The following is a 17,300-nucleotide window of genomic DNA, read 5'->3' as shown; positions in this document are numbered from 1 at the left end:
AAATCGAGAGTACACCTTAGGAGAAGGATTTAGGAGTCATAGTGGACTCTAAGCTATCGACTTCCCGACAGTGTTCAGAAGCCATTAAGAAGGCTAATAGAATGTCAGGTTATATAGCGCCTTGATGTGTGGAGTACAAGTCACAGGAGGTTCTGCTCAAGCTTTATAACACACTGGTGAGGCCTCATCTGGAGTCCTGAGTGAAGGGAATGAGTCCAGTGGATCGAGGCGGTGACTTTAAAATGAGTTCATCAAGAACACGGGGACGCAGTTGGATGTTTTTCCTTCACACAGAGAACCACAGACATACTGAATAAGCGACCAAGAAGTGTGGCAGATGGTAGAACTTTAAGGACCTTCAGAACTCGACTTGATGTTATTTGACAAGCCTACGAGAGCCAGTTGTCACTTTAAGGATAGCGAGCCACCACAAAGAGCCGTGTAAAGAGCATTCTGGCATTTGGCATTGGTGTCAGAAGTGGGATGAACAGAAGATCATTTAACTTAGCAAAGCCACCGAAACCCAATTATGGACTGCTTTGCCTCTTCAGAGGAGCTGTCAGATAGTGTCGAGGTTGAGGCTCAGGATCTTCAGTGCCGTTTACAGCACTTCGGTGTGCTGCAGGAGATGACTGAGGGACGGCTGCCCCTCCAGCACCAACATTGCTTGTCCATCTGCTAAAATGCACTGCCCTGGGTTTGCAGGTACCAGCAGAGCTTTGGGTTCAAGGAGATGGGAAAAAGTGTGGCAGACCTAGTTGCCTCTGAGTCTAGACGAGCCATGTGAAGAAGGGCAAAGGATGAGGAAGCTGAGGAAGACCAGGGAGGGTGTTTCCAGTATCAGGTCATTGAAGAAAAACAGCTGAGATAGTGGAACATCTGCAGCTCCGGTCCAGGAGGTTCACTCAACAGACCACTGGACAGACGTGAAGTGATTGGCACTGGCGATATGCTGCCACCCCTCACACTTTTATTTATTTTTTTAACCAAAAATATTAAAGACATAATATGCACTTTGTGAGTACCACAGTGGATGGACAGACATCCTGAAGGGGATCGAGGAGGATTCCTTGCCAGGTCAAGGGTGCAATAATAAAGGAAAATGGATGGATGGGCTTTGCAGTCGGGAGGGAACAACAATCCGTACCCAGCTGGGAGGCCAATATACTGGAAGAGACACCAATATATTTGGACTCTTGATCCCCCAGTACACTAGATAGCAGCATTCCAAGGTTAGGATTCCCACACGGACAATCGCAGGGCATGCTGGGACCTGTAGTCCCATGGGGTAGCCATGTTGGGCCACAAGGGGGTGGGGCTGCTGGGATTGATAAGCCCTTCTGTTCAAGGACTTCGGATTGACCCCGAACTGCTCCAGGGTCATAGATAAAGGACGGCGCTCGACCACATCCAAGCGAGTTGTAAGTCAGTGGTAGCTTGGAGGAAGAGGAGGAAAAATCTTTATTGTTGTGGTGTTCTGGATGGAGGATTCTAGAAGGGCCTGGAAAGATAACTGGACAGAATAAAATCCTCACATTTCAACCTGTGACTGTGCCTGGGGGGGTCAGTTGTTTCCAGGGTTTGCGGCTCAGTGACGCCCCCTATGTTTCACAACACAAATATTTATATATTATGTGATTTTACGTGATCCAAATCATTTTCAGTATTGTTTTGTAATATCTTTGGTTTACTTGTCGTTTACGCGATTCTACGATCTTTGGGTGAGCTCAACAAATATTGACATTTAATGGTTCATAAATAACGAAAGCTGCGAATGCAGAGGGGTTGCTGTCCCCATTCTGTCCTCAGTGAAGTTTGTGTTCGGATCGACTTGTCTGTCTCTGCGCTCAGTGAAGTGCGCCACACAAACACAAAGCAGACGGGACAGAGATTCCTTACCATATCTCTGTGGCCACGGAACATGATTTTGAAGGTCCGCCTCAAGTCCTCTTCCAGCTCGGCTTCGGCAACTCCCTGAAAGTAGAAAGCCAACACAGAGCTCATCCGGGGCCTTGGAATTCAAGATGGCTTCTGGCTTCCTGCAATGAGAAAGTCTGAGCGCATAACCCCTGTCCTGGCGTCCTTACCCTGGCTGCCAGTTCTAAACATCTAAGGCTTTAAACGGTGAAAGGCCCTGCTTACTTAGCTGAACTTATGATTGACTATAAACCAGAGTGGGCTTTAAGATCTCAAAATGGGGGCCTACAGGGAGTAACAAAATAACAGAACTGGGCCTGCTGGTGTGAATGATTTGTTAGCTAAGGAATCCATTGCTAACATTTTGATGCTCTGGCTTATCTGTTATTTATTTATTTTAGATTTGTAAGAAGTGACCAGGCAGGGAGACAATCCAGAGAATCAAAGAAAGGTTGAGGTACCACCCCTTTAAATTATAATAACAGCTGATGATGACTCAAACACAAATAGAATTAGTCAATGGAAAATGAAGCTCCACCCTCTGCATTAGTCAGCTTAGCATCTGACATCATTGACCAGGAGCGGCCCACCTTTATGTGCTGGGGACTGCAGGGGAGGGCGGGCAGGGTCAGATGTCTCTCTTGGGTGCTTTTTCATGGTTGTGGAGGAGAATGGAGAAGATAACCTCAGGTCTCTCTGACCGCCACGCTCCACGAGGAAGCCATTCTGTGGTGGATTGACTCTGATGGGCAGGGTCCTGGTGTTTCTACTGAGCTTCAACTGGAGAACAGCCACCCTGACATTACCCTGTACGATGCCTTGGTAAACTTGGGAATTCATCGTTCACCCCTCAATGGTGATAAACTGTCATCAAAGCAGGCCCAGATATTGATACTTCCTCCAGCATTGGGATGAATTTTCATGTCGGTATGTGCTGCCCCTCTTTACACCACGTGTACTGCTGTGTACCCCTCCAGTACATGTCAAGATCAGCTTCATCAGTCCACAAAACATCTTCATAATGGGTGTGGTGGAGTGTCAGGGTGGACTTCAGGAGTGGAACAGCGTTCTTTTGGCGAGTCATGGGACACCAGGCCTGCTCAGTCCTTTGTGTAAGGTGGCCTTATGAATGGAGAACTTCACTGCTCAGAGAGTCCTTCAAACCTGTAGGTCTTACTCTGTAGCTCTTTGTGACCTCAGCGAGTATTTCTGTGCCTTTTGAGCCGTCTTGGCAGGTCACCTTTTGGGTTGAGTGAAGTGGCTGCCACCTTTCAGAGATCTGCCTGTCTGTCTGTCACTCTTTACTTCTAACTTCAATATTATAAAAATAAGAGACACGGTGACCAACAGAGGATGCTATGACAGATTCACAAGATCATGAAATGTCCTGAAAGTAAAATCCAAACAAACTTTTATTAAAAGACTGTAGTGAAGTGGGATTTTAAAGATTCTGACAATGCTGAGGACCCCCGTGATATCCTCTGGGAGAGTCAGTGCACTAGAAAGGCAAAAGGCTGTGGAGACGTCCGCCAGTCCACTAGAGGGCAGCAGCGAGTCCATTACCAAAGCTCAGGACCAGTGCTGGAGGTGAGAAAGACAAGAATCGATCTATCAGTTATATAGCACCTTTCAAATCTATCTATCTATCTATCTATCTATCTATCTATCTATCTATCTATCTATCTATCTATCTATCTATCTATCTATCTATTATATAGTGCCTTTCACATAATCTGTCTATCATACAATGCCTTTCATATATATTATAGTGCCTTTCATCTATCTATCTATCTATCTATCTATCTATCTATCTATCTATCTATCTATCTATCTATCTATCTATTATATAGTGCCTTTCACATAATCTGTCTGTCATATAATGCTTTTCATATATATTATAGTGCCTTTCATCTATCTATCTATCTATCTATCTATCTATCTATCTATCTATCTATCTATCTATCTATCTATCTATCTATTAAATAGTGCCTTTCATCTATCTATCTATCTATCTATCTATCTATCTATCTATCTATCTATCTATCTATCTATCTATCTATCTATCTATCTATCTATTATATAGTGCCTTTCACATAATCTGTCTATCATATAATGCCTTTCATATATATTATAGTGCCTTTCATCTATCTATCTATCTATCTATCTATCTATCTATCTATCTATCTATCTATCTATCTATCTATCTATCTATCTATCTATCTATCTATCTATCCATCTATCTATTAAATAGTGCCTTTAATCTATCTATCTATTATATAGTGCCTTTCATCTATCTATCTATCTATCTATCTATCTATCTATCTATCTATCTATCTATCTATCTATCTATCTATCTATCTATCTATCTATCTATTATATAGTGCCTTTCATCTATCTATCTATCTATCTATCTATCTATCTATCTATCTATCTATCTATCTATCTATCTATCTATCTATCTATCTATCTATCTATCTATCTATTAAATAGTGCCTTTAATCTATCTATCTATTATATAGTGCCTTTCATCTATCTATCTATCTATCTATCTATCTATCTATCTATCTATCTATCTATCTATCTATCTATCTATCTATCTATCTATCTATCTATTATATAGTGCCTTTCATCTATCTATCTATCTATCTATCTATCTATCTATCTATCTATCTATCTATCCAACCCGCTATATTCTAACTACAGGGTCACGGGGGTCTGCTGGAGCCAATCCCAACCAACACAGGGTGCAAGGCAGGAAACAAACCCCGGGCAGGGTGCCAGCCCACCACAGGGCGTCTATCCATTTGTCTATTATATTGTGCTTTTCATGTCCATCTGTCCATCGTCACCATTCTGCCTGATTATGTTTCCTATAGAGTGACAGATTCATGCAGTGAGTGACATCGGACTGAGGGCTCGTTCATATGCGGTGATTGCTGTCACCAACCCTCTCAAGGTCCATATAATATAATTAAAGACAATTTGTTTCATTCCCATTTTTAAATAAATTAAATTGATGAAGTTTGCCTTTTGGGGGCATCGATGTTGAGGACTGAAAGGAGGGCCTCAGGGTTCTCAGTTCCCACTCCGGCCATTAGGGGGCAGCACTTCCTGCCGTTATTTCCATATTTATTTTAAGTGGCAGTGTCCTCTTCCTCCTCCTCCTCCTCCTCCTCCTCCTCCTCCCCCAGGCTCATTAAAAGCGCTATATGCTCAGGTGCCGTTAGCTTTGCTCTCTAGCACAGTGGACCCCCGTGCCGTGTCACTGTTACCGCCACTGTCATGCGGAGTGGAGGCCAATGAAGTGAGGTCTGTCAAGATGTCAGTCAGGGAGGAAGCTTTTTCTGCTTACAGGTTCTGCTCCATGAAATTGGCCAATTTGCGCTAACAAGCTGTGAAGACGCAGCCGTCGCTCACTCTGTCATTGGGGGGCTCATGAAAGTGAAGATTACAGGAGGCGAGAGACAGTGAAGCCGATCCCTGACGCCTCCTCATTTTTCTGTTGATCGTTTTGATTTCTTTTCATTTTTTCTCCTCATTTGTTCAACACAAAACTACAACCACGGAATCGGCACAGGAATCCATGGACACGTCTTTGGTGCCTGCCAAGAATATTAAAATTCAAAACGTTCTTTTAAAAAACACCAACCTCATGCCCACCGTAAAATGTCCAACCACCTCAAACATTTATGAAACCAGTAAGTCAGCATCCCTCGTTTCCCAATCTAAACTGGTGAGGTGGTCCTTTTGTAAATGCAGCGCTACCTAGAGGACACTTCAGCCATGTGGGGACACCACAAGCCCACCGCATCCTCTATGGGCCCACCACCCTGGTATGCAGTGACCCCCTGCACTGACACCTCAAAGATCTGAGGGTGCACAATGGTAGCAGCGCCCCTTAGTGGCCACCGAGTTACATCAGCAACTGTCAAAGATCAAGTCGTGCCCCGTGACATTTTATGGTAAAACCTGAGATTGAGATGGAGCCATGCACTCTGCCAGGTGGCACTGTGGGGTTTTACTATCAAACACAAAAATGAACTCAAGCCATGCACTGTGACATTTTATTGTAGAACACGGGAGTGAGCTGAAGCCATGCCCTGTGCCAGCTGATGCTTTGGGATTTTATTATCTTACACATTCTTGAGCTCAAGAAATGCCCTATGCCAGGCAGCACTATGACATTTTATTTTAGAAAATAATTGTGAGCTTTAGCTCTGCCCCACGCTAGGTGGCAATGTGACACATTATTGCAGAACACGACAGTGAGCTGAAACCATGCCCCACTACAGGTGGCACTATGTGATTTTATTATATGGTAGAATAATGAGCTCAGGCCATGCACTATGCCCGGTGGCACTGTGACGTTTCGTTATAGAACATAATAGTGATCTTTAGCTATGCCTTATGAGTGTTGGCACTATGACACATTAGTGTAGGATACAACAGTGAGCTGAAACCATGCCCTACTGCAGGTGGCACTATGTCATCTTATTCTAGAACAGAAATAATGAGCTCAAGCTATGCCATGTGCCAGGTGGCACTATGACATTTTTACAGAACATAACAGTGAGCTGTAGCCATGCCCCAGGCCAGGTGGCACTGTGACATTTCATTGTAGAACACAATACTGAGCTTTAGCTATGCCATATGCCAGGCAACACTATGACACATCAGTGTAGAAAACAACAGTAAGCTGTTGCTATGCCCTATGCCAGGTGGCACTATATGATTTTATTGTATACCATAATAACTGTGGACTATTAAAGGTGGCACTGTGACTTTTTTTTAAAAAAAACTAGGGAGCTCTGCCCCCTGCTCACTTCAGTCGCCCACCCACGGGTTTGGTTTACCGGATATACCATTTTAAAAGATTGTTAGTTTCATGGGAATTGTTACATATGCCTTATTTTTAGTTTTACTTTAAAACTTTTGTGAAAACAATACTTGTCCTTTATTTCCGGCCCCGGGCGTGGTTACATCTCTTTCTCGCAGGACGTATTACACTGCTCGCATTGTGAAGCGGGTACTGTAGCCTATTAAAGGTGGCACTTTGACTTTTTTTTTTAACAACAGAACAGTGAGCTGTAGCCATGCCCTGGGCCAAGTGGCACCATGACATTTCATTGTAGAAGACAATAGTGACATTTAGCTATTCCCTATGCCAGGTGGCACTATGACTATTTTAGAACTGAACGGTGAGCTGTAGCTATGCCCTATGCCAGGTGGTACTATGACACGTTATTGTAGAACACAATAAAAAGCTGTTGCCATGGCCGACTGCAGGTGGCACTATGAGATTTTATGATACACTATAATAGTGAACAGTGGCCTCTTACAGGTGGCACTGTGCCATGTTATCGCAGAACACAATCCTAAGTTCAAGCCATACTGTACGGCAGTTGATGCAGTGAGTTCAAGCTGTGCCCTATGCCAGGTGGAGATGGTACTAATAGAACATAAGCCATGTCCTTTGGCTGGTGGCACTGTGACATCATATACTGTAATGAACATTTCCAGTCCATCTTTATTCAATGCAGGGTGGCAGAGAGACACAGCCAGTACCACAGAGTGTAAGGTAGAGGGTCTGCTGCAGTGCCCATTCAAACCACAACGGCCCCACGGAGCCAATAATGAGCTGCTACAGCAGGAGAGAGAGAAGAGCTCTGGTGCTGGCAATGGTGGCCGCCACTTACCGGCTCCTGGAAGTACAGCTGATAGTCAAAGATGGGGAGAGCACGGAGACGCTCCATTGGATCAGCGTTGGGGTCCACCGGGAACAAAGGGGTGTTTAGTGAAGCCACCGCCCTGCAGGAAAATAGAAAGCACAAATCAGAGAACAGGGATGACCGTCGAAAGCAGCCGAGGGATAAACACACTCAAGTCTCAGATGACTGGGCGGGGCTAGACACTCAAGTTTCAGCTGATTGGACAGGGCCAGACACTCGAGTCTCAGATAACTGGGCGGGGCTAGACACTCGAGTCTCAGATAACTGGGAGGGGCTAGACACTCAAGTCTCAGATAACTGGGCGGGGCTAGACACTCAAGTCTCAGATAACTGGGAGGGGCCAGACACTCGAGTCTCAGATAACTGGGTGGGGCTAGACACTCAAGTCTCAGATAACTGGGCGGGGCTAGACACTCAAGTCTCAGATAACTGGGAGGGGCTAGACACTCGAGTTTCAGCTGATTGGGCGGGCTAGACACTCATGTCTATGATGACTGGGCGACGCTAGACACTTGAGTCTGAGATAACTGGGTGGGGCTAGACACTCCAGTCTCAGACTATTGGGCGGGCTAGACACTCAAGTCTCAGATAACTGGGAGGGGCTAGACACTTGAGTTTCAGCTGATTGGGCGGGCTAGACACTCATGTCTATGATGACTGGGTGGCGCTAGACTCTTGAGTCTGAGATAACTGGGTGGGGCTAGACACTCCAGTCTCAGACTATTGGGCGGGCTAGACACTCAAGTCTCAGATAACTGGGAGGGGCTAGACACTTGAGTTTCAGCTGATTGGGCGGGCTAGACACTCATGTCTATGATGACTGGGTGGGGCCACATTCTTGATTCCCAATGGATTATTATGGAGTCTCAGCTGATTAAGCACAGTTAGATAGAAGAGAAGCAGCTGGCCTATCAGGGCTCGATGCTCGAGGCTCAGCCAATTGGGTCTCCCTGGATGCTTAGGACCGCTTAGCTAAACAAATAAGTGAGAAATGGTAGAAATGGTCTCCTCGTGTTTGTCACCGTTCTGATGTTCTGGAGTGGCAGCAGTCTGGGCGGGGCTTGATGCTCAAATCTCACCTGATTGGGCGTTGTGAGGGCATTGCAGATGGGGCCACGGCCAACCCAGGATCAAACCCGAATCGGATGATTCACAGTGGTGCCATCACGGGCGGATCGCGGCCGATCCTGGGTGACCTCCCCAACTCCGGCACTGATGATCACATGCTGGTGATCACATGGGACACCCCCCCACCCCCACTTTTAAACCAAGGGGGACCACCCCAACCCCCCCTCCCTTACAAGCATTGTTTTCATCCATCAGGGACCCCATCTGCGTGTCCTTGAGTGACCCTGCCAAAGCCCAGGACTGCACGCCAATAGAACATTCTGGAGAGACCTGAAGATGGCAGTTTACAGGTGCATGCCACCCATTCTAACAGAGCTGCCAGGAAGAACAGGAGAACAATGCCCAACTCCAGGTGTGCCAAGCATGTAGAGACTCAGCAAGAAGACAAAGTTCTGAATTCAAAGTCAAATCTTTAATAAATCTGCAAAACCTTCTAAAAACTTTTTCACTTTGTCATTATGGGTTATCGAGGGTAGATTATTGGGCAAAACTGGCAAATGTGTACATTTAAAATTAAATCTACAAGACAATAAAGCGTGTGGAACATGAAGGGGGGAAGTTCAGTTCTTCATTGCCATTGTGTACCGACCCCAAATACCCAAAATGGAAAAGCTCAGCTTGTTCTTCATGAGCCACCTTGATATGAGGACAGCAGGTCTGCGTGTTTCACTTGTTTTTATGTTCTGTACGTCTCTGTGTAATTTTAACTGTCCCACAGCGAAAGGCGCTATATAAAAAATGAACTAAAGGACAAGTGCTGTGAACGAGCCCAACAAGCGCCAATGCCACCAGCTTCACAAGTGCTACCATTACACGGGCCACATGCACACATACACACCACAACAAGGAGGTACCTGACTCTTTCGGGATAGAACTGTGCCATGTTCCAGACAAAGGCGCCACCCCAGTCATGTCCGATGAGGGTCACCTGGGGCAAACCCTAAGGAAACAAAGAAACAAAAAGTTTAGCGTGTGGCGGCCATCGTCCGGTGACCGTTCTGTCCCTGTGCTTTTAGACGCTGGCGTCAGGACGCCCCAAAGTCCTGGGTTCATATTCCAGCCCCTTTAGCACTTGCATGTCCTCCCCGGGTCCTTGTGCCCCAGCGTCTTTATTCTAATCATCTGTGCCCCTATAAAGTGCCCTGCGCTGTTGTAAGTTTCTCATGGCATCAAATAAAATAAAGAGTGACTGACGCCAGATTCACCTGTGAGAGGGGGTGTTGTATTTAAGTGTACCCTGTGATAGACTGGCATCCTTCCAGGCTGGGATTTATCTTCCAGTGACCCCATAATGCATTGAGTGAGTACAGAATATGGCATTGTCTTGGGGCTGCTGGCTTGTGCCAATGTGTGCCAATGCTGCCAACTGGCACTTCAGGCCTTGGGGTGAGTGGCCTATATTTGTACTGACCGACACCTAATATCAGATATCTGTGGCCCATGCTGTGCCATGATGCCGTGTGGCAGGCTTTTGATTGAAAGCTTTGAGATCTTGGTGGCATTTAACAGAGGGCCTTGCAGAGTGACTAACTGGCAAGACTGTACCTACCACTGTCGTGGCGAAAAATTGTCACCAAAAGGCTTTTTACCTGAAATGAAGGCTATTAGGACTCAGAGGACAGGCAAACAGAGTCTATAGATTTATTGCAATAAATAACAACTAGCCAACCCGCGGCGTAGCATACGCCACATAGTTATGTATTGGTGGGTGAACACTTCCTGAACGACACAGTTGTCCAAATGTGGTGGGTTTGAGGATACGACTGTAGGTGAATGAAAAGATGGAACTCTAGAGAGGGCAACATACAACTGTCTGTGACTGAAAACTGGAAGACCGCCGCCGCGCCTCCACCTCCCAGAGCGAGGGACGGGGCTGGACGGCACACTGGCGTGGAGGGCAGGACGCCCATTCTGCCCCCTCCGCCCCGCCAAGCCATTCTAGTCTGCTGATTTCTTAGTCATCTCTTAGTCATCGTTCAGTATGCACTGCCTGCTTATGTGCCCGCCTCAACTCCTCACCTGAGTCGCTTTTGTCTCTGCTACAGTCCACATGCACCTCTGAGTCACGTTGACTTCTCATTGTTCTTTGCGGTTCTGGCTGCTTTTCTATATTTAATCCACCAAGTCATCTGACCACAGTAGTAGTGACAGGGGGTGCGTACAAAGGGCAGGGACGTAATCAGTGCGAGCGAGCGTATGACCCGCACTTACTGGGAATTCCTCGTTCATGGGGAACGATTGCAAGCCCCGGTCTCCATTACGAATGGGGTTCAACGGCTTACACACATCTCTCGGCGCCATGTAGAAACACGTTGATCTATTCAGTGTAGCGCACGTGCAGCACCGGACATCCAAGGGCATCACAGACCTGTTAATGGTCAATCTCACGTGGCTGAAGGCCACTTGTCACTCCAAGAAGTTGGACGCCGACCGCTCTTGGGTCGCATAACTATTTAGCAGGAGGGAGTCTCGTTCGTTATCGGAATTAACCTGACAAATCACTCCACCAACTAAGAACGGCCATGCACCACCACCCACGGAATCGAGAAAGAGCTATCAATCTGTCAATCCTCTCCGTGTCCGGGCCGGGTGAGGTTTCCTGTGTTGAGTCAAATTAAGCCAAAGGCTCCACAGCTGGTGGTGCCCTTCTGTCAGTTCCTTTAAGTTTCAGCTTTGCACCCATACTCCCCCCCAGAACCCAAAGACTTTGGTTACCCGGTTGGCTGCCCGTCATCATCGTTTATGGTCGGAACTACGACGGTATCTGATCGTCTTTGAACCTCCGACTTTCGTTCTTGATTAATGAAAGCATTCTTGGCAAATGCTTTCACTCTCATTCGAATTGTTGGTGGGCGTGGCTCTGTGAATTGGCGGGCGTGGCTCTGTGAGTTGGTGGGCGTGGCTCTGTGAGTTGGTGGGCGTGGCTGTGTCATGCGTATCCCATGGTTGTCTTGTGTGCCCTGTCGGCTTAGTGAATTATATATATAGATAATAATAACACGGACTCAACCCAATACGGCCAAATTGAGCCAAGCCCTGAACAGTTCTGCACCTGTCCTTACTGTCCATTGTTCATCTCTAGTTACTGTTTTGCTTATTTTTGATTGGTCTTCGGCCGGGCAGATGTTTTCCTTTTTTCAACTTTGGCCTTTCTTGTGTCATTTCCTTTCCTAGGCCTTTCAAACTATTTTAGAAAGGTGGCTTAAAGCTCAACTTTAATTAAAAAGAAATCTGGCACGTGCTTTTATTTAATCACTAGGGGGCTCCGCCCCCTGCTCGCTTCGCTCGCCAACCCCTGGTCTTGGGTAACCCGAAATAGATTTGAAAGAGATTATTATCGGCGTAACCCGAAATACATTGATGAATGTATGCGATATGTGCCTGCATTGCTTGCGGCATTTCAGACGCGCGCTGTAGGTGCCTGTGTTCATTGATTTTATCCAGGCGGGCTCGTGTTTGTATCTCCGTCAGTTGTGGTCTTTCGTTTTGAACCCGTGCCTGCTTTGCTTCCGCAGTTTCAGACGCGCGTTGTAGGCGCCTGCGTTCATTGATCTTATCCAGGTGGGCTTGTGTTTGTATCTCCGTCAGTTGTGGTCTTTCGTTTTGAACCCGTGCCTGCTTTGCTTCCGCAGTTTCAGACGCGCGTTGTAGGCGCCTGCGTTCATTGATCTTATCCAGGTGGGCTTGTGTTTGTATCGTTGAGCTGTATTGTGTTTGAATTTGGTGTAAAGCGTTCAGCGGTTTGTACAATTCCAAGCAGCACATTACTCCTAACTTCACTCTGCAGTAGTGCCACTCACAATATGGCGGTGACGCCTGCGCCTTTCGTACTATCTTTGTGGACCTGTGTAGCCTCTCACGTTTGACTCTGGGGTGCAGTGCAGAATCCTCTTTTTTGTGTGGCCGTGTCGTTAGTCGTTAGCTATGGGCGTGTTGTTGCTTCATTTCTCATTCACGTTAGTTGAGCTCTTTCGTTCTTGGGCCGTGACTCCTTTGTTCGCGGTGGATACGACTTCGCTTTTGGTTTATGAGACGCACGCCTGCGTGTACCTGCGTCCATATCCGGTCTATTCTCGGTTAGTAATATGGATTTACTTGGCAGTCCAGACTTGCATTAGTATTTTCACTAAGGTTAATGCTTATATAGTTCTCTATATTTATTTATGCTAATACATGAATACACTAATTCTACTTTCCATACATTACATCATCTCCCTTTTGCTGTTTCTGCCTTCTCACTGTTCCAGCTGGTTGCTCACATGCCTACCGTGACCATTTTTTCCTGCATTTTGTTACTGGTATCGTTCCTTGTTTTCTGGCCTTCAAGCAGCAGGTGTTCTCATTCCCCCTGATCCTGTCCTCGAGTAGTTTCTGTACGTCATTCTTTTCCTGTTTTGTCCTTCCTTTCTTAATACTGGTAAATTTCCTTCAAGCTTTACTAGAAAACGCAATATGAATAATGTCTTTTACTTAACTACTAGACATTAAGCCTGTTACAATAACGGGCACTAGAACAGTAGTACATAAACATTAGTAGGTACAGTCTATATTAAATGGCACGGGACTTTGACCTCATTCTTTTTGTTGGTCGTATTTTTCTTTCTTTCAGCCTTTCTTTTGTTGATGTTTACTTGCTGAGCTGACCGTTCTAACCAGTGTATTGTGTGTCTTTAATTTTCTGTGACAGTAATACTGTCTTGTACGGCTCTATTCAATAAGGGCGCGCACAAAAAGGCGAGCATCAAAAGGGCGACCTCAATTGAACGCGGCAAATAAAGGTGTTCATAGATAATTTAGTTCAAATGGCTCCGGAATATGTGAAGAGCAACAAAGGTGCAGATCTTTATTTACGCGCGCCTTTATTCGCTGCGACCAATTGAGGTCGCCCTTTTGAGGCTCGCCTTTTTGTTCGCGCCCTTATTGAAGGATACCGTCTTGTACGTCCGCTGGCTTGTACGTTCGTAATATACCTTTAATTTTCTCTGGCGGTAATATAGTCGTGCGCGTCGGTAATATGCCTTTAATCTCCTCTGACAGTAATACTGGCTTGTATGTGGCTGTAATATGCGTCACTGTATCGTGTACCTTTAATTTCCTCTCGCTGTAATACTGGTTTGTATTTCTGTAAAACGCCTCTAACTTTCTCTGACAGTAATATCGCGCGTCACACCGTGCCCCGCGCATGCACACTTCACACACACGGACACCTGGACGCACACAGGGATTTTATTAAAGACGATTTGCTTGTCATATCTTATTAGCTTGTCATGTCTAAATTAAGCTAAATCTAATGCTTTTAGAAACTGATAATTACTTTTACGGCTATTAATGCTAATATATGCTATTTATGCTTAATGTATACATTTTTTACCTTCCATACCACCTACCCTCTACTGGATGGACCCATGCGGGGCAGTGCCATGGATCAGAAAATGTAAAAAAAAAAAGCTCAAACTAATTTTGATGCCAGTCATGTCCCGAGATGCTTGAATGCCCATTATTACATTTTGGGAAGAGATTTTCTGAGTAACAATTGACTACCAGGAGAGGAAATGGCACCAATCTGGCACAGGACAAGACAAAGGCCTTGACACAACCCACATTTTGTAACATGTGGTCTCCTTAGAGTCACCTGAACAAGGACATCTGGAGACGTCCATCAAGGAGTAAAACACTTAGAGGATGGCCAGCAGGTGCCAACTCCCCGCAGGGCACATAAAGTAGAGAGCTTCATCTTCTGTCCTCTCCAAGGGCAAAGCAGAAACTGTCATAACAATGTGAGGAACAAACTCAGAAGCATTTTCAGAAAACTGGCATAAGACAGGATCAACACACAATTCTGAGACTCTGTGCCAACACACAGCAGTAGTTAAAATTTAAATTTAACAAACAAAGCAGGGCACAAAGGAGCTGGCAAATGTAAAGGGTGCAGCCTGGATGTGGCAAAAAAAAACAACCTCTGCTCTGAGGTGGGCACTGGAATGTGAAGTTCATAAAATGGGCATTGTGATGGGTCTGCTCCACACTACCAGGTGCCACCAGGACCCTTTTGAACTCGCCACTGCCAATAACATGTCAAGTGCTCAGTGCCTTTATTAGAACAAGTCCAAACAAACGGTGCTCAAAAATCGCACTGCTTAGTCAAATAAATAATCCATCAAAGTGAAAGTGGAGGTTAGAATTCAAATAAATAAAACCATTAAACACGAGCTTAGCAACCATCTGGGAATAAACGGGCCTTCTCTAAAAACCCGGTGCCACTTTCTTAAGATTGATGTCTCCATTACGGGCATCCTGCCGACAGACACAGCCGACCCTCCACGGCCATAGCAAGGCTCCCACTCCAGACCCAGTCAGGGGGTCCCCAAAAGCCATGGCGCTCACATTGGAGCCCCCACTCAGAGCCTCGTCGACCCCCACTGCCTTCCCAGACTTACACAGCGAGTCGTTCCCTTCAACGCTCATCACTCGGACTCCCTAAGCAGCTCAGCCGGAGAGATCGCCACGTCTGTCCCTGGGTGTCAGATAGATAGATAGAGTGAAAGGCACTATATAATAGATAGATAGAGTGAAAGGCACTATATAATAGATAGATAGATAGATAGATAGATAGATAGATAGATAGATAGATAGATAGACAGAGTGAAAGGCACTATATAATTAAAAGATAGATAGATAGAGTGAAAGGCACTATATAATAGATAGATAGATAGATAGATAGATAGATAGATAGATAGATAGATAGATAGATAGATAGATAGATAGATAGATAGATAGATAGATAGATAGGCACTATATAACAATTCTTTAAGAAAACTAAAAGTGATTATAACAATAATTTCACAGAAGTTAACAGATACAAAAGGCACAATATGACAGATGCAACGCTGACAGACAGACAGACCGACCGACTGACAGACAGACCGACCGACCGAGTGACTGACCGAGTGACCTACCGAGTGACCAGAGTGACTGATTGAGTGACCAGAGTGACCAGAGTGATCGTCCCTGAGCTGTTGTAGCGGACCACAGGGGGCCGTCATGGCAGGCAGGCAGACCACCAGGTCATTAATGAAGCTTATCAGGCGTCTCATTTCTTGAGCTCCCCTCTAATGAGGCCGCCCTAAACGTCCCTGAGGATTTCGACTTTTACTCAGGCCATCGATCGCCTGTCCGTCAGCCTGCTTATTCTCCAGCGGTCCCTCTCTATTCATGGGCTGCGCGGCTATTGGCTGTTCAGATAAATGGCTGCTACGGGACAGAAGATGAGCCCCAAAGTGATGGCCACACGCAGGCCTGCTCCACTTCTTTTTATTCCCTGCTCTGCTCCCCATCGATACCCTAATAATCCAAGTGCCCTTCGTTGTCTCGTGCCAATGCGTTGGGCACCGCCACCCGTCAGCCGCTCTCTCTCCCACACTGACACCCGCTATTTAATGTCTGGGATTCAAACACTCGGAGACTTGACTGCAGATTGCGTCTTCATGTCCTTTGAACAAATGCGCCTCAAAACCAACTCTCCCTCCCCTAAAGCTTGAAACTTTGCTGAGCTGAGTCTGCCCAGTTCTCCTCACCCGCCGCCCACCTCGCTCTGTGCCAGTGGACATATTGATGAGTCTTCAGGACTCGGACAGCATTTTAAAGTCCCTTCCTTTCAAGGACCCCAGGGCGCTGTGGGGAAAGGGTCTGTCACTTAGAGAGGGGATGGCAGCCATGCACAGAACCCACTAGAGCTCCACAAGTGCCAGTCCTTCGACTTTAACTCTTTTATTAATCGCGTTTACCTCTTTAAAAATTTGTCCAAATTGTTTCCAGGACGGGACTCCAGACCTGTGAGCATTGCACTCGAGCTCCAGCCTCACTAAGCCTCATGTTTTAGGTGGGCACCAAATTAACAACATTGCATGCCAATCGGACAGCCTTGGGGTCCCAATCACTGCTGTGTTTGGTGGGCTACCAGAGGGGCTTCTAGAGGAGAAGGACAATCAAACTGGAATGGCCTTTACCTCCCTATTAGCACAGTGGACTCGTCTCGCTCAATTACAAGACTCCCGGACCACCTCTGTGAAGTCTGTGGGTGTCAGATGTCTAATATTACTTAAAATTGATGAATCAAACTCTCGCTCAGAGGGTCTGTTCCTGACGTTTCTTCAAATCTGTCAGGATGTAATCAATGGCATTTCAGAATGAGGATCATTTTCTCCCCTTCTTGCTGCTTTTAAAGATTTGCTCCGGTCGTCGGCTCTCCTCTCTTTCTCTTGGGTTGAATTTTGCTTTAGTTAAGTTTGATTTGATTGTGTGGATTGTTATTTAGGCTTTGAATGAAAATCAATAAAATAAAAAAACAAGAAGACGAGCCCCTGTCGATGTGGGTGGTGTGGTGGCGCAGCAGTCAGCCCAGCGACTCTCCGTCTCAGCTGCCCGTCTCTGTGGTTCTTCCTCGGGACGTTCCTGAGGTTGATGGCTGATCATGAGGAGGCTGTCTTGTGATTCAGTCTCCTGGGTATGCTGGGTGCCCAGTGATGG

At 46.1% G+C, this 17,300-nt stretch overlaps 1 protein-coding gene across 2 annotated transcripts in view; it reads right to left on the bottom strand.

Moving 5' to 3' along the window:
- The window catches only part of ephx2 (epoxide hydrolase 2, cytoplasmic), a 130,800-nt gene that overhangs the window by 16,544 nt on the left and 96,956 nt on the right, over window positions 1–17,300 (bottom strand). For both annotated transcript variants that reach the window (XM_051925408.1, XM_051925409.1), the window contains 3 exons: window positions 9,629–9,714; window positions 7,614–7,725; window positions 1,900–1,974 (listed from right to left, as the gene is read on the bottom strand). In XM_051925408.1, coding sequence (XP_051781368.1) covers window positions 1,900–1,974; window positions 7,614–7,725; window positions 9,629–9,714 — 273 coding nt within the window. The remainder of the gene's footprint in view (window positions 1–1,899; window positions 1,975–7,613; window positions 7,726–9,628; window positions 9,715–17,300) is intronic.

The sequence above is a fragment of the Erpetoichthys calabaricus genome, chromosome 3 (assembly GCF_900747795.2).
Source record: "Erpetoichthys calabaricus chromosome 3, fErpCal1.3, whole genome shotgun sequence".
Lineage (NCBI taxonomy): Eukaryota > Metazoa > Chordata > Cladistia > Polypteriformes > Polypteridae > Erpetoichthys > Erpetoichthys calabaricus.
Note: the sequence above shows the minus strand (reverse complement) of the source record. Positions and strands in the feature narration are given on the sequence as shown.